This window comes from Labrus bergylta, chromosome 19 (genome assembly GCF_963930695.1).
Source record: "Labrus bergylta chromosome 19, fLabBer1.1, whole genome shotgun sequence".
NCBI classification, from domain to species: Eukaryota; Metazoa; Chordata; class Actinopteri; order Labriformes; family Labridae; genus Labrus; species Labrus bergylta.
The window spans coordinates 25,019,340-25,035,616 of record NC_089213.1 but is presented as its reverse complement, the minus strand read 5'-3'; the positions used below and the strand labels follow the sequence as shown (position 1 = coordinate 25,035,616).

General features: G+C 40.7%; 1 protein-coding gene across 1 annotated transcript in view; it reads right to left on the bottom strand.

The window, feature by feature from the left end:
• The window catches only part of LOC109988675 (dolichyl-diphosphooligosaccharide--protein glycosyltransferase subunit STT3B), a 95,949-nt gene that overhangs the window by 39,815 nt on the left and 39,857 nt on the right, over nucleotides 1-16,277 (bottom strand). Inside the window, exon 3 of the mRNA XM_020640232.3 lies at nucleotides 6,138-6,425. Coding sequence (XP_020495888.2) covers nucleotides 6,138-6,410 — 273 coding nt within the window. The 5' untranslated portion in view covers nucleotides 6,411-6,425. The remainder of the gene's footprint in view (nucleotides 1-6,137; nucleotides 6,426-16,277) is intronic.

Below are 16,277 nucleotides of genomic sequence, written 5' to 3'. Positions count from 1 at the left end.
GACACAATAGTTGATTCGCATTTCAATTTCTTCTTGCAGAATCTGAAAGATAACAGGTGAAGAGAGTATTAACTTTATAGCACAAAAACAGGAAAGCAGTCATAATACTGCTTCTTTTGTAAGCCAAGCATTAAGGAGAAATGAGTTCTTTGTGCAGTCCTTGTTTCACTGCGAGCATGTTTGGGAGGAGGTCTTGAAGGTTGGGGCGGCTGGCTGCTTGCAGGTTCACTTTTAATAAATACAGCCTGAACAAGTGGTGTCTTGAAAAATAATTTCCTTACAATCAATATCCCCTTTCCGTTATCAGCTAAAATCTCCAATATTACATTTGGAATTAATTTTAACGTCCAAACCTCTTCGACAGCTGCTCCTGCACAGGCTAACTGCAGAAATGAAAATCCCTCCACACTGATGACTTCTTCCATCTAACCTGTTCCCTTATATTACATCGCTGCTGTCTACAGGAACATTGAGATATTTTGTTGATAGGAAATAATTTCCAGAAATTGCATGAGGTGACATTGAATAAAGAAGAAATATGAAATATGCCTTTAGTGCTCCAATGGCAGGCAGAGAGATGACTGCTGGTAGAGCATCTGGAGCATCTCTAGTTTCAGCTGCAGAAACAGGACTACTTTCAACATTACATATTTTTATATTTGAACCAGATTGTTATAATAATGCGTTAGGAGGATTCACTTCAGTGTCTTTAGCGGTAGGCATGGTTAGTAGGAGGAGAAGCAGGGTCAGTACTGATGACACACCTGAGGGAGCAGTGTTCCCCCTAGGTTTAGAGCTCTGGGGGAGTGAAAGTGTCTGTGTGTGTGTGTGTGTGTGTGTGTGTGTGTGTGTGTGTGTGTGTGTGTGTGTGTGTGTGTGTGTGTGTGTGTATCGGGGCGAAACTCTGCCATGCACGACACAGAGAGCAGAGGAGAATTGTAAACGCGCAACCATGTAGAGACAGAAATGACATGCTGTGGTAAATAAGATAAATAACATAAGACTGTTTGTTTAAAAGGACGAGGTATAGACCTGTTCTATATGAAAGGTATCCTTATGACTTCTTTTGTGATCTCTCGCTATATAGAAAATAAAATGAACTTGACCATCAAGGGGGGCGGGGGTGCCTTTGGAGGGGCGGGCCGCCCCCCTAATATAATGGCAGGGGAAACACTGGGGGGGGTGTGTGTGGTGGCTCTGTCTCTGTAATCTTCATTAGCAGCACCTGCGGCGGAGCCGGCGGAAATTGGTTTTGAGTGGAAGAGACACCACGAGGAAGACGCGAGGACGCAGACACCTGAGGGACTGAATCTGAAGTAATGTTTGTTTTTGTTTCAACACTTCACGGGTTCTTTTTGCACATGAACTAAACTGATACGAAAGAGAGGGCTGGCGGAGGAGATCGTACCCCAAGTAGCTTCGTGGATCGGGCTGTTCAAGTGAGCTAGTCGCGGCACGTACGAGGATCTTTGGAGTGAGTCACCTACACGCACCCCTCAAACAGACAGGACAGTTGCACACACATTCAGGTAAGGCAGGATACACATTCACGTTTACGTAACACCTAAGGAGAGGCATTAAGTTACGGGCTCACCTGCCTTAGCGTTAGGCGCAAGGATAGCCTTTAGCTGTGGGGCTGGGTGTAGCCGTAACACAGATGTTAATCATCTTGACAAAAATAGACATGTTGTGAATGTTTGTCTTTCAGTGCAGGGCTACCAGCATGCACTGTGATCCTCTACAAATGGTTTAAAACCAACCTGGCCCTTTGGATAATACTTATTCACTTAATTCTAACATCATCATTGGATGACCACAGTCAACCACAGCTCAATCATTATTTGGACAATGCAGACATTTCTGTTATTACGCTTTGAACACTTAGGTGCAGACTTTCAGCTTAAGCTTGAGGTTATTCACAGCAATTTTGTAGAAACTGTGCTTGAATAACAACAACATCTAAACATAGACTCCAAATTTCAGGGCGCCAAGTGGAACTGGACAAAGGCTTTCTCCCTGTTACGCCTTCAGCAAGTAAAAAGCATTCTCTCTTGGGTTCAGGTCGGGTAATAGATTTAGCCTTTCAGGAACATGACATTTTATTTTGTCCTGCAGAAGTCTTTGGTTGTTTTGTCAGTCGTGCTTTAAGTGTGAAGTGGTGTCCAATGAAGTTTGAGGCCCTCAGTTCAAACTGAACCGATGGGATTGATCCCTTCACCTCAAGATTTATCCAACTGCTTTCATCAGCAGTCATGCCATCGACAAAAACGAGATGGCCGATTCCACTGGCTGACTTAACATCACTTCCACCATGTTAAAAAAGACAAGATGGTGTTCATAGGGAAATTGGCTCGCTCCCCCCCAATCAAATCTCTGTATTTCCACCGCACTGGTTGTTTATCAGTGCTGAAAACATATTTTTACTCAATTAACTCCAATTTTCAATAACCCGTCAAGCTCAGGGATCCATTGGTCTGTACGTTTTTGCTCTGTACTTCATTGTTACCTGTTCTTTCATCTTTATTGTTGTTGTTCCTGTCTGTTACTTTCTTATGCTTTGGTTTTATTTTATCTGCGCTGTTCAAAGTGTCTCAGAGTTTAGTCAATTTTTATGTTTGTGTGAAAGCATCATAAAAGAGGCTTTTATCGTCTCTACTTCATAATTCTTCTCTCAACATTTTACAGTTTTTCTTGGAGTATTGTGAATTGTCTATTTCAGTTCTCAGGTTTAATAAGTGGTTTGCACCTCATGGTGAACGCACTGCACTTATTTTGTTGATGTTTTCTCCTTATCATGGCTTTTTGACAGATAAGTCTTAATACCGTATTTTCCGCACTATAAGGCGCACTTAAAAGCCTTTAATTTTCTCAAAAAACGACAGTGCGCCTTATAATCCGGAGCGCCTTATATATGGATCAATTGGTTAATTGGTTGATCCATACTGGTTGTACACGGCGCTCAGCGACACTGACTCGGATAATGACGAGAGGGAGCCAGGCATGTTGGATGCCGTACTCAACTGTTCAATTCGGACACTGAAGAAGAAGAATTCGAGGGATTCGTGGACGGGGAATGAACTGAAAAAGTGAGCTTTACGTGTTATACGTAACTGAACAATGTTGAGTTATGCACTAACGCAGGGGTGCCCGACCTTTTTTAACCAAGATCTACTTTTAAAGTTACCAGTCTGCCGAGATCTACCAGTCCACATAGTGAGCCATAGCCTTTACCAACAGCCTACAAACGCATTTAATACTCACACAACAAACAGAAAATAATAAATGAGAGTTCTGTAAAAAATAATGCAGACTACAGACTACAGCAGGCTGCTGTGAGATGATTTTGCTTTTGTTAAATTAGCTGCAGACACGGTGAGAGTGAACGGATGCTCACAGTCATGACAGCAGAGAGGAGCAGAGAAAAGTAGCTGCAGCTTCATCAAATGCGCTTAATACTCGTAGCATAGTTTCTATATATGACTTTTTGGTAAAACATTTACCCCCCCCCCCCCCCGGTTTTACCTGCACGCCATTGCGCATGCCTGCACTCTCTCATGCACGCAGCAATTTCATGAATAAATGAAAAATTAAATACACACAGGTCGGAAGTATACTTGGGCTCCCAACACAGGTATCGTGTGTGGGAAACAGTGCAATGAGATGAAATTGAAATCACTTTTCTATTTTACAATTGTATTTTATATTGACAAAACATCTCGCGATCGACTGAGAATCAGTCAGCGATCTACCTGTCGATCGCGATCGACTGTTTGGGCACCCCTGCACTAACGTTTGAATTAGCGGTATCAGACTGTGTTTCTTTTACGTGTTTACAACTGAACAAGGCTGGGAGATATTGTGAATATGCACATTAACGTTTGAACAACGTTGAGTTATTGTGAATGCACTACGTATAAAACTACGTTTTGAGAGTTAAGAGAAACATCAAAGAAATAATTTATTATTTGGGGAAATCGTCTTATGTACTTTTGTTTTTGTAGTTTTATACGTTACGTTTTATACGTATTTATATTTATATATTCACAATATCTCCCAGCCTTGTTCAGTTGTAAACACGTTCTATTCTATGCGCCTTATAATCCGGTGCGCCCTATATATGAAAACAGTTCTAAAATAGGCCATTCATTGAAGGTGCGCCTTATAATCCGGTGCGCCTTATAGTGCGAAAATTACGGTATTTTGTGAAAGTTGAAAACGGGGAAAGGATTCCTCAGTCATGCACAACAGTAGTCTTCTTTTTGTGAATATACCAAACACTTGATTGGGACAAACTGTATGTTTCTGCTGTTTATCCAGATTGTTTGATTTTTTTTCCCTTTCCTGTTACATCATCACCTGTTCAGTCTTCATCTTGAGGGATTTTAAATCGCCACACTATAAGCCTCGTGTTAGCAGATTTGCTCATGAACCATTGTGAGGAAACACACTCTGGTATCAGACAGCTGAACAGCCCACAGTCTAGACAGTAAAGGTCTTTGGGGATTGCAGAAATAAATGTCTGGCATTCCTTAATTAAATTGACATGTAAATGCCTTCGCATTAAAGTTGGGAAATGGCATTTAAATGCAACTATTTACATTCGTATTTTCTTCCAAATCCATTTAGGTCTAGCAAAAAGCCAAATCACAAGAATGGCATCATTGAGCACATAGTGAAGGAGCTGACTGTGAAGGTTACTGTATCTGCAGATGAACTCAGAGGCGGTTTATTCAGGTTGAAAGAGGAAACGAGACACTTATATTAAAAGGCTTTTCTAAAAAAGAAACTTGTGTTCTTATCTACAATGGCTGACTCTTTTTGTAGCCCGACTTTGATAAAGGTGTCTGGCAACTGAATACATTTCAGTCAGCAAGAACTTCACAACACTTTCATTTATCTATTTAAACAGATTCCTGCTGACATATCTTATAAGTGCCTCTTCATTCAATTGTGTCTTTACTGCAACAACATCATTCCAACAGAACAGTTTCCAAGATCTTAATCTGTTGATGTGGTGTTGGTACTACCTTTATAATCTCAAACCAATTCTCTACTATCATCAGAAACCCATTAAACAGAAGAAGCTGAATAATCTTACATAATAATGACCTCTAAGCTGCTGCGTGTTCCCTGCCTGGGTTTTCACATATATCCTGTTAATTAATTCTACCTATCAGTAAAAGGATAAAGTTCAATGCTGAATAAAAAGCTCCGTAATTCTATCAAGGTGGACTACAAAAAAACAAGAAGGGGATTGCTGATAAATGTGTTTGAGAAGAAGAGTTTCACACACAGACACATATAGAGACACAAACGCATGAGATGCATTTAAAGTAAGATAGCTGCAGGCTCCAAGGTAGCTGCTGATGCAACTGAAGAGAGTGGACACAGTCTGTCTGTTCCAGACATCTTAGAGCTTGAAAGCTTCTTCCTTCCACTAACTGAGGAAGACCGTTTCTACAATTCTTTCCACTGCAGTGCCTACAAATGTACAAGCTGTTTTCAAGACTGTGGAATCTCTTTTTTTTCAGCCGAGGTCTTTTGTCAAGGACAAGTCTCCAGAACAAGAGGAGCCACGGCAATGTATGTTTTAATCACTGAAGAGGAAGGTGTTAGTCACATTGGGAAAAATAAGGAAGACAAAGTTTGGAGAAATCTCAACGAGGTCAGCTTCCCTGCAGAATAAAACACAAGCTGTTGTGTTTGCTTTGTGCATTTATGCAAAACAAGACAGACTAGGAGGGGTGCTATAGAACCTTTAACCTGAGATCATGGAGGTAATTTTATTGTGAAGGTTTTAGTGCAGCATGCGGGTTTCCTGGTCTCCACATGGTCTGCACAGATGCCCAGTGTGCCTTTCAAGGCTCTGGATAAATAATTCAACATGTGAGGCCAAGAAAGATGGAAAATAGGTCCACTTTGCCAGGCTACATAAAGCCCATGACCTAAAAATGAACAACAGACAGAACCAAGACATGAAGAGACGTTGAAAAATGTTCTTCCGGCTTTAACAGTTTTCCAAGCTAACCCAGAGTGAGCACTGTTCTCAAAACAAGAAGTTAATAATGTGTCACCTCCATAGTGAGGATATTATCTGTAGTGTTATTATAGACATTAGGATTCTTAAGCATACATACCCAGAGGTAGTAGGTGAATTGCAGGGCGAAGATGGCGATGCCCTCGTTGTCAAAAGAACCAGCGACGGAGCGGGAGATGTAGCCGGGGACGATGGCGATGAAGCAGGCCGCCAGCAGCCCTGCGCCCTGGTTCCACAGCTCCCGTGTCAGCAAGAAGGTGGAGATGGCGGTGAGGCCGCTGAACACTGGCGCCAGAAAGACACATACGTCGCGGATGTGGACGGTAATGTGGAGCAGGTTGAGCACATAGTGGATGAGGCCAGCTGTCACCATTAGCCCTGGATATACCTAGAGTTAGAAATATCAGTGTGACACAGAGTGACACAGAGAGAGAGAGAGAGAGAGAGAGAGAGAGAGAGAGACACAGAGGTTTGTTAGATGAAAGAAGACGACTCAAAAAAGACATTTAACTACGTCAACTTGGGCTGAAAAAATATCTTTATTCTTGTGATACAAATGGCATGTGACAAATATATTTTCCATTTAAAAAAGAAAGTTATTTTAAACAGATTTCCCTGACATTTTAACTCACTATGTTACCACTTCAAGACTCTTCATTCTGGTTCTTATGACTTGAATGAAGACAGCGTAAACAGAAATTTAGGTAGGTCAGTGAAAGGGTTGTAAAGGTGAGAGCATTTAGAAACTAAGAACGAACTCTGCGTTGACCGTTGTGGCGAAACAGATATTACAGGAATGTGTTTCTTTGTATGGAATGTGCTTTTTGTCAGTGTGTTCACTTTTAACTACTGAACACCAACCAGGAGTGGAGGGGAGAGAGAGAGAGAGAGGCTGTCCTGCTTAGATCACTTGGAGCAGCTTTTATTTATATGATGAATTTAACATGAGACATCGCTCTGCAGTCGATCCATCCAGGGAGACACTTAACAGCAGACATCTCTCTCGTTGTTTACCAACAGAGTCTGTATCAGAGGCTACTCACACTACCTCCTTGGCTATGGGTAGATAGTGAAGTGAGATCGTTTATTTTAATCCACACAGGATCTTAGATGCCGCTCGCTTGTTTGAAAGTTGAGGATGTCAATCAGCTGGGAGGCGTGCGTTGGGGGATTTCAAAATAAAGGCGCATCGTAAAGATGAGCATGTAGGTAGATGTTTTGACTTTCCATCGATTTGATTGGATCATCCAATCAAATCGATGTATGGATCCATATCAATGGATCGTTTCTCCCTTCTACTTAGTGATCAAATCAAGTATTTTTCAATATATTTCATTCTGCTTTAAAGCAGATCCTACACTTTAGTTTAGTTTAATCTATGGCCTTCTTTAAATAGGCCGACTCAGCTGTTAGTATTCTTCACATTAAACTGAACATTTGAGTTTGATTAAGGTTTCCTGCCACGCATTCCTGACGGTCTGTTGACATTTTCTTAACCATTCACCACATTTACAGTGCTCACTGCTTAGTTAACTGTTAACTTCATGCCTCTTTAATGTTTTCAATTTCTCCGTCATCCAACTGGTTTGTTGGATGACGTTTGTTTCCTTCATCTAATTTCTCTTTGACCACAGTAAATTCTTGGATGTTTAATGTTTATTGCACTTCTCCCTGTGGATTTACAGTTTATAATCCAAACTGTGTCCATAGCGATGGTGTGTGATTCATAGAAATCTGCACTACAGAAATAACAGAGCGTAGAAATGACTAATTAACATTGAGTATTCAACAAAGCCCTGTAATAAAATGAATTAAAGCCTACACTCAGAGGAAGCTAGTGCGTGAGCAGGCAAAGCATCACCATCATGTCTCATATATTCAAGAGAGCAGATCAGATCAGGGCTCGGTGCAGTGCACTGGCTGTCTGTAGTAAAACTTCAAATCAAAAATAAAGAGGCTCTGTTTAACGCATGAGTGATGTCCCTGATGTGTGCTCACTGTAGCCCCGGTCTGTGCACTTTGCCTTGCAGCTTATAAACACAGGTCTTCGCTCTCTAATTAGCTGGAGCCAAGGAGACCGGCTTCATCAACCAGTCCGCTGATGTGAAAATCAACCATGTCTGCCCTGTCTGCTCTGAGGGCTGGACTCTGTCTGATGCCATTTACAAAACAACTATTGTAATCATTAGACATTTTGAACTGTGTGGTGGGAGGGCACAGATCTCAGAAAACATTAGAGAGATGAGAGATTCATTCTGCGGTGAAATTAAGCCTTATGAATAAGAAGCTGTGTTTAATTTGACACTTTGTCCTTAAATTAGCATTGAAGAGTGCATCACATCACATGTTCATTATGAAAATATCATCAAGTTGAGCTGACAGAGGCTGTTACCCAGAATAACCTTGAGTCATTGTTTCTTATGGCTACAAAGAGTGTTTGATTGGCTTGGCAGCCCACTGTTGTTATAGACTGTCACATTAGAGGAGCCTTCCTTTCTTATCGGTGGCTCAGGAGAAAGAGCAGCAGCAGTTGTCCTCAGGGGACTGGAGGGTGAAAAGGGGGATTTAAAAACACAGGAGGTAACTGGACTGGTGCAGGCAGAGAGAGAGACCAGAGTTCCACATTCACCGATATCGGCTCCTCCGTCTTCCAAACGCTGAGACCCATACGAGTGCTAAAGGACTTAACACGATCATGCACAATTAATGAGCACGGTCAGGATCATCTGTATGATTCTGAATAAAAAGAGGGGGCGGGGTGATGGTAAGGATAGTGAGAGGAGACAGGGAGACATTAGAGGAATATGGAGGCAGACAGTTACAGGGGAAATGATGAAAGATAAAAGAGGTTGGAGAGATATGGGGGGGGAAACAGTGTGCAGGTGGGTAAAAGGTTGAATACAAAAGACTCGGTCATTGCTGTCAGCCGGCGCAAAGGTGGTGTTATGAATTCCACCTGGAGCCAGAAGGGTCCCGGACCACCGGTCGGCATGATAAAAGGAGTTTGACTTTGTTCAAATGTCAGGACAGCTTTTAGGAAAACACGGATGGAAGCTAACTTTGTCATTCATAAACTTTTACCAAACAAAGGCTGAGTGGATCGTGGGCTATGGAACAGACTGTGCCAATCGGAGATGAATCGAGCACTTGTCCACACCCCTGCATGTTTTAAAAGCACAGGCTTGATGCAAATAAAGAGCTCTCTCACATCCATTTTTGTGGCTTTGAATGCAGTGTGGGAGTAAAAACCAAATGCCCTTCTTCCCTGAAGCCTGACTATGTTCAGAAACCATTCCGCTCAGTCATGCAAATATGTGGGATTTTGACAATTAGCCTACAGATTTAATGAGTAAGGCTTTCTGTTACTCTAGCAACTGGTGTCATGATGCCTCCGAGCAATGCAATGGATTATTGTGTCTGCTGATGTAAAAAACACAGCAGGTAAATGTCTATGAGTGAGCGGGCTGGTTGAGCTTCTGCTCTTTCAGATCTAATCTATTCATATCTTGCAGCATTTTGCATAGATTTGCATGTTATAGAGAGACATTTGCATCCAGTATGGCCAACAGAATGACCTGCCCACCTGCTATTGAAATGACTGTGAAGCCCATGCAGAAGACTAACCATCTGGCACTAAACTTCTTACAAGTCAAACACAGGTTATAAGGAGACAAAGCCTCAGTCATATCATACACAACAGATGGGCACTGTAGAGTTTAACGTTACTCAAACAAGAGTAAATAATGCATCTGTTGGGGACTATTGCTGGCTGTTGATTACAGTTATTGAGTAGATTTATACAATGACACAGTACAAAAAAAGCCTGGCCTTCACATGCAAAACATACTGGTCGAGTCAGTTCATTGTTCAGTATGACGTTGTTGAAAATAACAATGCAAAAAAACATCACCAATATTTACCATCTTAAGCAAATTATCATGTAAAGAAATGTATGGGTTGCAGGGTAGGGATGTTCCTAGCATCCTAGCCTAATTCCCTGTCCATTAAAGTGAAAGAACATTTGAAATTCAAGTTTACTGTTCTGAATGTGAAACAAACAAAAAAAAAAAAAAAAAAAAACATTGAGCACATTTAATTTAACACTACTAAACACTGTCCAAAACCATATTGTGTGTAGCCTATTTACAAACTATTTCAAACAGTTCATCGTTATTCAGTAATGAAAATGATGGTTATTGAAGATGCCGCTCACATGTGCGGCACTTTGCGAGTCATTTATCTGCAGGTAAACAATATTAAATGGTTTGCGTACTGTAGCTAACATTAGCAATGTTAGCACCAGCCTGCCTATTCTGAATGTTGTTACCAATCCTCCGGTCGACTAGTTTACGCTGGTTCAACCTGACACAGCCTACACAAGAGATCCCATCTGTCCACTGTGCTGGTTCACATCTGGGCTTTATAGTGGGGGACAGCAGGCCCATTAACCAACCAGAGCTACAGCCCCAGCTTGTGGCGGGTGGCTGCATTACAGCTTAGACACAACATAACATGGATATTGTGGGCCTACATCATTCGATTATTAATAATTTGTTTAACTGGCTCGTAAAATCTGGTGCTGACTAGCGAGGATGTGGCACACATGACCAGGTGCAGGACACCTAATATTAGTTGCTTTCAAATGCACAGTATCATCCAGTGCAGAAACTGGTCCTGGTTGTGGTGATGTGGAAACTATCACCCACAAACACAGTTCAAAATAATAACACACGCTGCAAGGACAATATGTCTGCCAGTAAATACTACACATCCAGGCGAGGCAATCACTCCACTAATAATACCCACTGAAATTACTACACTTACCCTCTCTGTAACAACACACTAACAAGAAAAGGACATTATATAGGCCAGGCCTCATAGCAGCTTTTATTTTATCAATCTGGATTTGATTGGATGAAACTCTTTTCTTAATGGCAAATAATTTTTTCAAAGTTATTTCCTGAGTAATAAAGGTGTTCAAGGCTAGAGCAAATTTTCAGTTCCACCTTAGTGAACCACAAAGCCTATTCAAAACCTGATATAAATGAAGGATGTTCTGGCAGGAAATAGATGTTCAGAGAAACATCGTTGATATTCACAAAGGGAAACGATCAAGTGAAAGCTACCTTTAAATTGGACTGATGCTCATCACAGCACCTAGTGTCTTCTTACCTTATACAATACCTTAGCTCTAAGACAGAAGAAGCTCTCTTTTGTCCTCTAGTGGCACACTGGTTGAGGTTGAGGAGAGTCTGCTGAGAAAACCCAAAATATTCAAAGTGATGTTGTAATTGAAAATGAAATCGCTTTATGTGAAACTCAATTCAAGGTGAAAAAAAAAAAAAAGCAGCACAACACTCTAATCTCTTTCAAATAAACCATGTGTGAATAACTGTGGTTATTGGTTGTTTTTTTGCTCATGCATTCATGAAATGTCAGTACAAGCGTACAGGGGAAAGATGTGAGCAGCAGTGTGGACTTATTTGCATGCAGAAGACAATGCATCTTGCAGCCAAGGGATCTTGTAAATGTCGTGAAAATTCATTTTAAATTGTATGCCTTCCATTTCCGATTACCAGTCTAATCAGGAGTTTTAGCTTCCTTGCTATGACTACAAGACCTATCCCAAGTATTCAGGTACCCTAGCATAACCAGCACATCCATTATTATGAGCTAGGCCCGTCAAATGCAATTACCAGCAGCAGATGGTAAATGCCTATGACAGAAGACTGCTGATGTTTTTCTGCCGTTTCTTTTAAAGTAGTGAAAAATTTTTCAAACATCTGCTTGTGGCATGGCTTAAGCTCCTGCCCTCCTCCATCTGCTTGATGCTGTAATGATGACGGCGACTGATAACAATGTAAAACATTGCTTTGCTGTCTGAACTGTGCAGTGGAACTGCCCAATCAGCCTGAGTTTACACCAGTGACAATTGGTCAAGAAAGGGGCAATAACTGGATTACTACATGTGAAATTATACGCATCAAAGATTTATTTAATCTATTTAAGCATGAACAGGGATCTCTTTCAGTAGGAGAGTTATTAATGAGTTCATAATGAGTTTGGACACAGGACACAATATGCAGTCTGGTTGTTGTGGGTAGCTGGGGAAAAAACAGCAGAAAATGTCAAAAGTTTGAGATGTAGTTCAGCAAAGGCAAAAATACATTTCTGGACAGCCTTTGTCAAAATAGCACAACGAGGAGCACCAGTTTACCTCAGTGATTACATCGCATGTCTCATGTACAAAGCCTTTAACCCTGTGGGCTGGAGTTCACCTCCCCCCAAGGGCGTTTACAGCACATCATAACCCACCCTTGAGAAAGGTCAGTTTGCGGCAAGCTTGAAAATTCAAATGGACCACATTTGCCCTCTCTCTTTCACTTGCAACAGCTTGGTTTAAAAATATAACTGAAGATCTGTATTTCATCCCCCAAAAGCTTCAGTTCTTTTCACTACTGACAATCATTAAAATAACAGATTGACAATGACAAATATCTACTGATGAATGCTGTCATTGAGGAGGCCATTTAGATCCAAACACCATCATTTAATATCGCTCTAAAATAATACAGAAATTTAGCTTACCTGATTAGTTAACCAATATTATTAAATTAAATTAGGTCTACAATACTCAATACTACAGCACTATAGACTATCTTCTACACTGACACCATTGATGAAAACATTTACTTGGAAGTGGGGACAGAGTGTGTAATCCTGACTCATCACTATCTTGTGCATTTATAGCTCAGTGTAAACCTAGGGATCCATGAAGCTCAGTCAAAAGAAAAAAGAGCAGGTGGGATTATCAAAGGGGACAGGTGGATGGATGGGACACAGCTCACAGGACGAGGAGCAGAGGGGATGAGGTTGCAAGAGAAGATATGAACAATGGACGGGAGGCGGGGGAAATGAGAGATAAATTGTGTTGAATCGGCATGTTGGATTTTTCACAGAAAAGGGTCAATGTTTCACAACACTGGTTGCTGCTGGTGAGAAAAGAAGGCCAGGGAGGTATACCACGAAGCAGGATTTGGGGTTATCAGGGGTTTTCAGTAGTACGAAGGTGGTTCCCTTCTTACAGGGGTAGATCACCATGGTAACTGCTCCTGAGCAGGTTTTTGTTCAAGATAATAGGTCATCCTGTGAAAATATCCACCCACTTGACCAAACAAATCTCTTTAACGTGGAGCTCTGTGAGCTGATCGAGAAAGGGGAGGAGGGAGAGAGATGAACAATGAGGCTGTCATATATAAATTTAAATGTGAGACTGATAAATAACTACAGCAATGTAGTTGTGTTCATAAGATGTACAATTAGGCGTACATACTGCATACCGCTCTATTTAAAACTTGTCTTTATAAGAGCACTATGCAGTTTCAGGGTAGGGCTGCAACGATTAGTCGACATAATCGATTACGTCGACTATAAAAATTTGTCAACATGTCGTATTATTGTTTTTGTTATTGGTAAAATCAAATACCGGCCGGTAAAAACTAATCTGTACTTGCAGTTCACTACAGGAAGTGGTAGGGGCAGTATCGCTCCCAATTTTAACATTATTTACAGAAACGGAGAAGAAGTTCACATGAATAATGGCGGAAAGCACGGAGGATGCTCGAAAAAGACGACCCAGGGCTTTCAAAGTTTGGGAACATTTTATCGAAAACAAATTGGCGAAACACGTTAAGTGCAAACTGTGTGCACAATTTGAGCACAAAATGCACAAACACCTGAAACGCCGACACCCTGTAGCTGCAGTGTCTTCAAATACCGCGAGTAGGTGAGTTTGCAAGTTACATGAATATCTTTTAGATCTTTTGCATTACTGAGCCCTTTGTGCTTCAGGCACGAGGATTAAGTCAAGTATCCTACTTATAAGATTGGTGCCATATGTTAGTCAGTTGCAAAACCATATTTGATACTTGCCTGGATAACATTTTGTTCAATAACGCTATTCAGTGTGCAATTTGTTTTAGTTATCAGTACAATATGTTTATATTAGAGGAAAAAACAAACCTTGATGATGTTGAAACTTGACATGTCATGTCAATTTGCTAAACCATTAAGTTTTTTTTTTCCTGTTAATACTTGCGTTCAATCTGAATTGTAAACCTCCACTTAATGTCAACTAATTAAACAGATTTGGAGCACATTCATAATACTTTGTAAGAGATTACATTTTGGAGAAATCAGTGATATTTGTTTAAGGTATTATTGATAAGTGTTAAACATAATATATTTCTTTCATATTGTTCCATTTTTGCTATTTCTTCTGTCATTTTTTTAAGTGCCAAGCAAAGGTGTGTGGATGAGTTTGTCATGAGGAAAGGCTCATGCACCCCCAAAATGGCTGAGGTCTTCACAGAAAGCATCCTCAACATGATCGTCATGGACATGAGACCATTATCTATGGTTGAGGATGAAGGCTTCAAGCAGATGTCATTCCTGTGCATTCCAGCTACTTCTACGCCCTCTGAGCATCTCTTCTCAGCAGCTGGAAACATCGCTAAAAAGAAGAGAGCCAGCCTCACACCTGAACATGTTGACATGCTCACGTTCCTGCACTGCAATTTAAAGAAATTATATTCTATTGTTCAGTCACTTGGGCTGGAAGGTTGATTTGTTTACATTAAGTTTATTTGGACTTTGGATGGGCTATTTGCTTTATTTACTTTGATAGACACAACAGTCACTTTAAAGAAAGCCATCCTTTAGTTATTTATAATCTGCAAGGCAGGTGAACTGATACTATTTTGAGTTATTTATTTATACATCAAAGACTACTTGCACTTTTGTTTGAACACAAGTTTGTATTATTTAGTTTATTTCCTTTTCATTGTGAACCAAAAAATATACTTACTAAAAAATATACTTACTATGTGCCAAACTCATGTTTCATGTGACATTATTCTAATTTGCTTTTGCTGGTTGAAATTCACAGGTGTGCATGCTTAAGCAGGCGAGGTAAAAAGGGGAACAAAAATAGTATGCAAAATAATCGTGATTAATCGACTAATCGAAAAAATAATCAATAGATTAGTCGACATAAAAAATAATCGTTAGTTGCAGCCCTATTTCAGGGTAGAGCAGAATGAGGTAGAGCTATTTCAGCAAAATACGTACATGCAGCTGGCTACCACTAGAGGTGGGGGAAAATTTGATTTTTGTAAAAATCAAGATTCTTATCTTCTGAGATTTTAAATAGATTCATAACTTCCAAAAATCGATTTATTCATTTTTGGCTAATCAGTAATTCCCTTATTAGTGCTAAGGGTAGCTCTTTCACTCAGTAGAATGTGAAATGGAGCATCAAGAAATTCAGCCAGTCTCACAGACGACTGGAGTAGATCCTGAGGCATGTACTTAAACAAAAATAAAATTTGAATCATAAATCTATAATCATTTGAATCGAAAATAGATTCTGAATCAAATCGTAACCCCAAGAATCGAAATCGAATCGTGAGACACCCAAAGATTCCAAGCCCTAGTTACCACATACCTGGGGCCACGCAGCCACTCTATGAATAAACGAGGGGGGAAGATGTGAACTACTGGAGACCAAGGGGAGTGGTGGAGTGAGTTGAAGAGAAAATCTCGATTTCCCACATGCAACCTGAATCCAAGCTGCTCGACGGAAGCTTACGGGGCTCTTTGGCTTGCCTAACCCTAGATAACCCCCCATGCAACCAGTCCTCAACCCCCCACATAAAAAGAAAAAAAAGGGGAAAAAACAGTCAGTAGTGAGGATACCTTTGACAATAGACCAAGATCTACCTTCCATTTTGTCCTGCAGACTACATTTTGAGTCTACATTAGTGCTCATGAGTATTAACAAGTACAGAGAAATCTGATTCATTTGCTTTTCCATTTATTCAAAGAATTAATTGGTGCCTGACTTTCTCAATAATATGCTGACTGCAATATTTTTCAATATAGCTCAAAATGTCTTTTGATGTAATGGGGATTGAGACTGCAGAATTAAAATGTTCAAAATTCTTGTCATGTGCTGATTTAAAAAAATCTCCTTCCTCCTTTTTCTCTTTACCTTTTAACTAGATCGGGGTCACAGTTAATGCATGAAAAGCAAAGCAGTCCAGTCATCTTTTTCCCCGCAGGAAGCACCTCCAGCGGGATCCTGAAGCATTCCTGGGTCAGGTGGGATGTGAACTCTCTCTTCAGGGGGTCCGCCTGGGATGGTTTCCCAGCAGGGAAAGCCTGGTCTTATTCAGTAAGC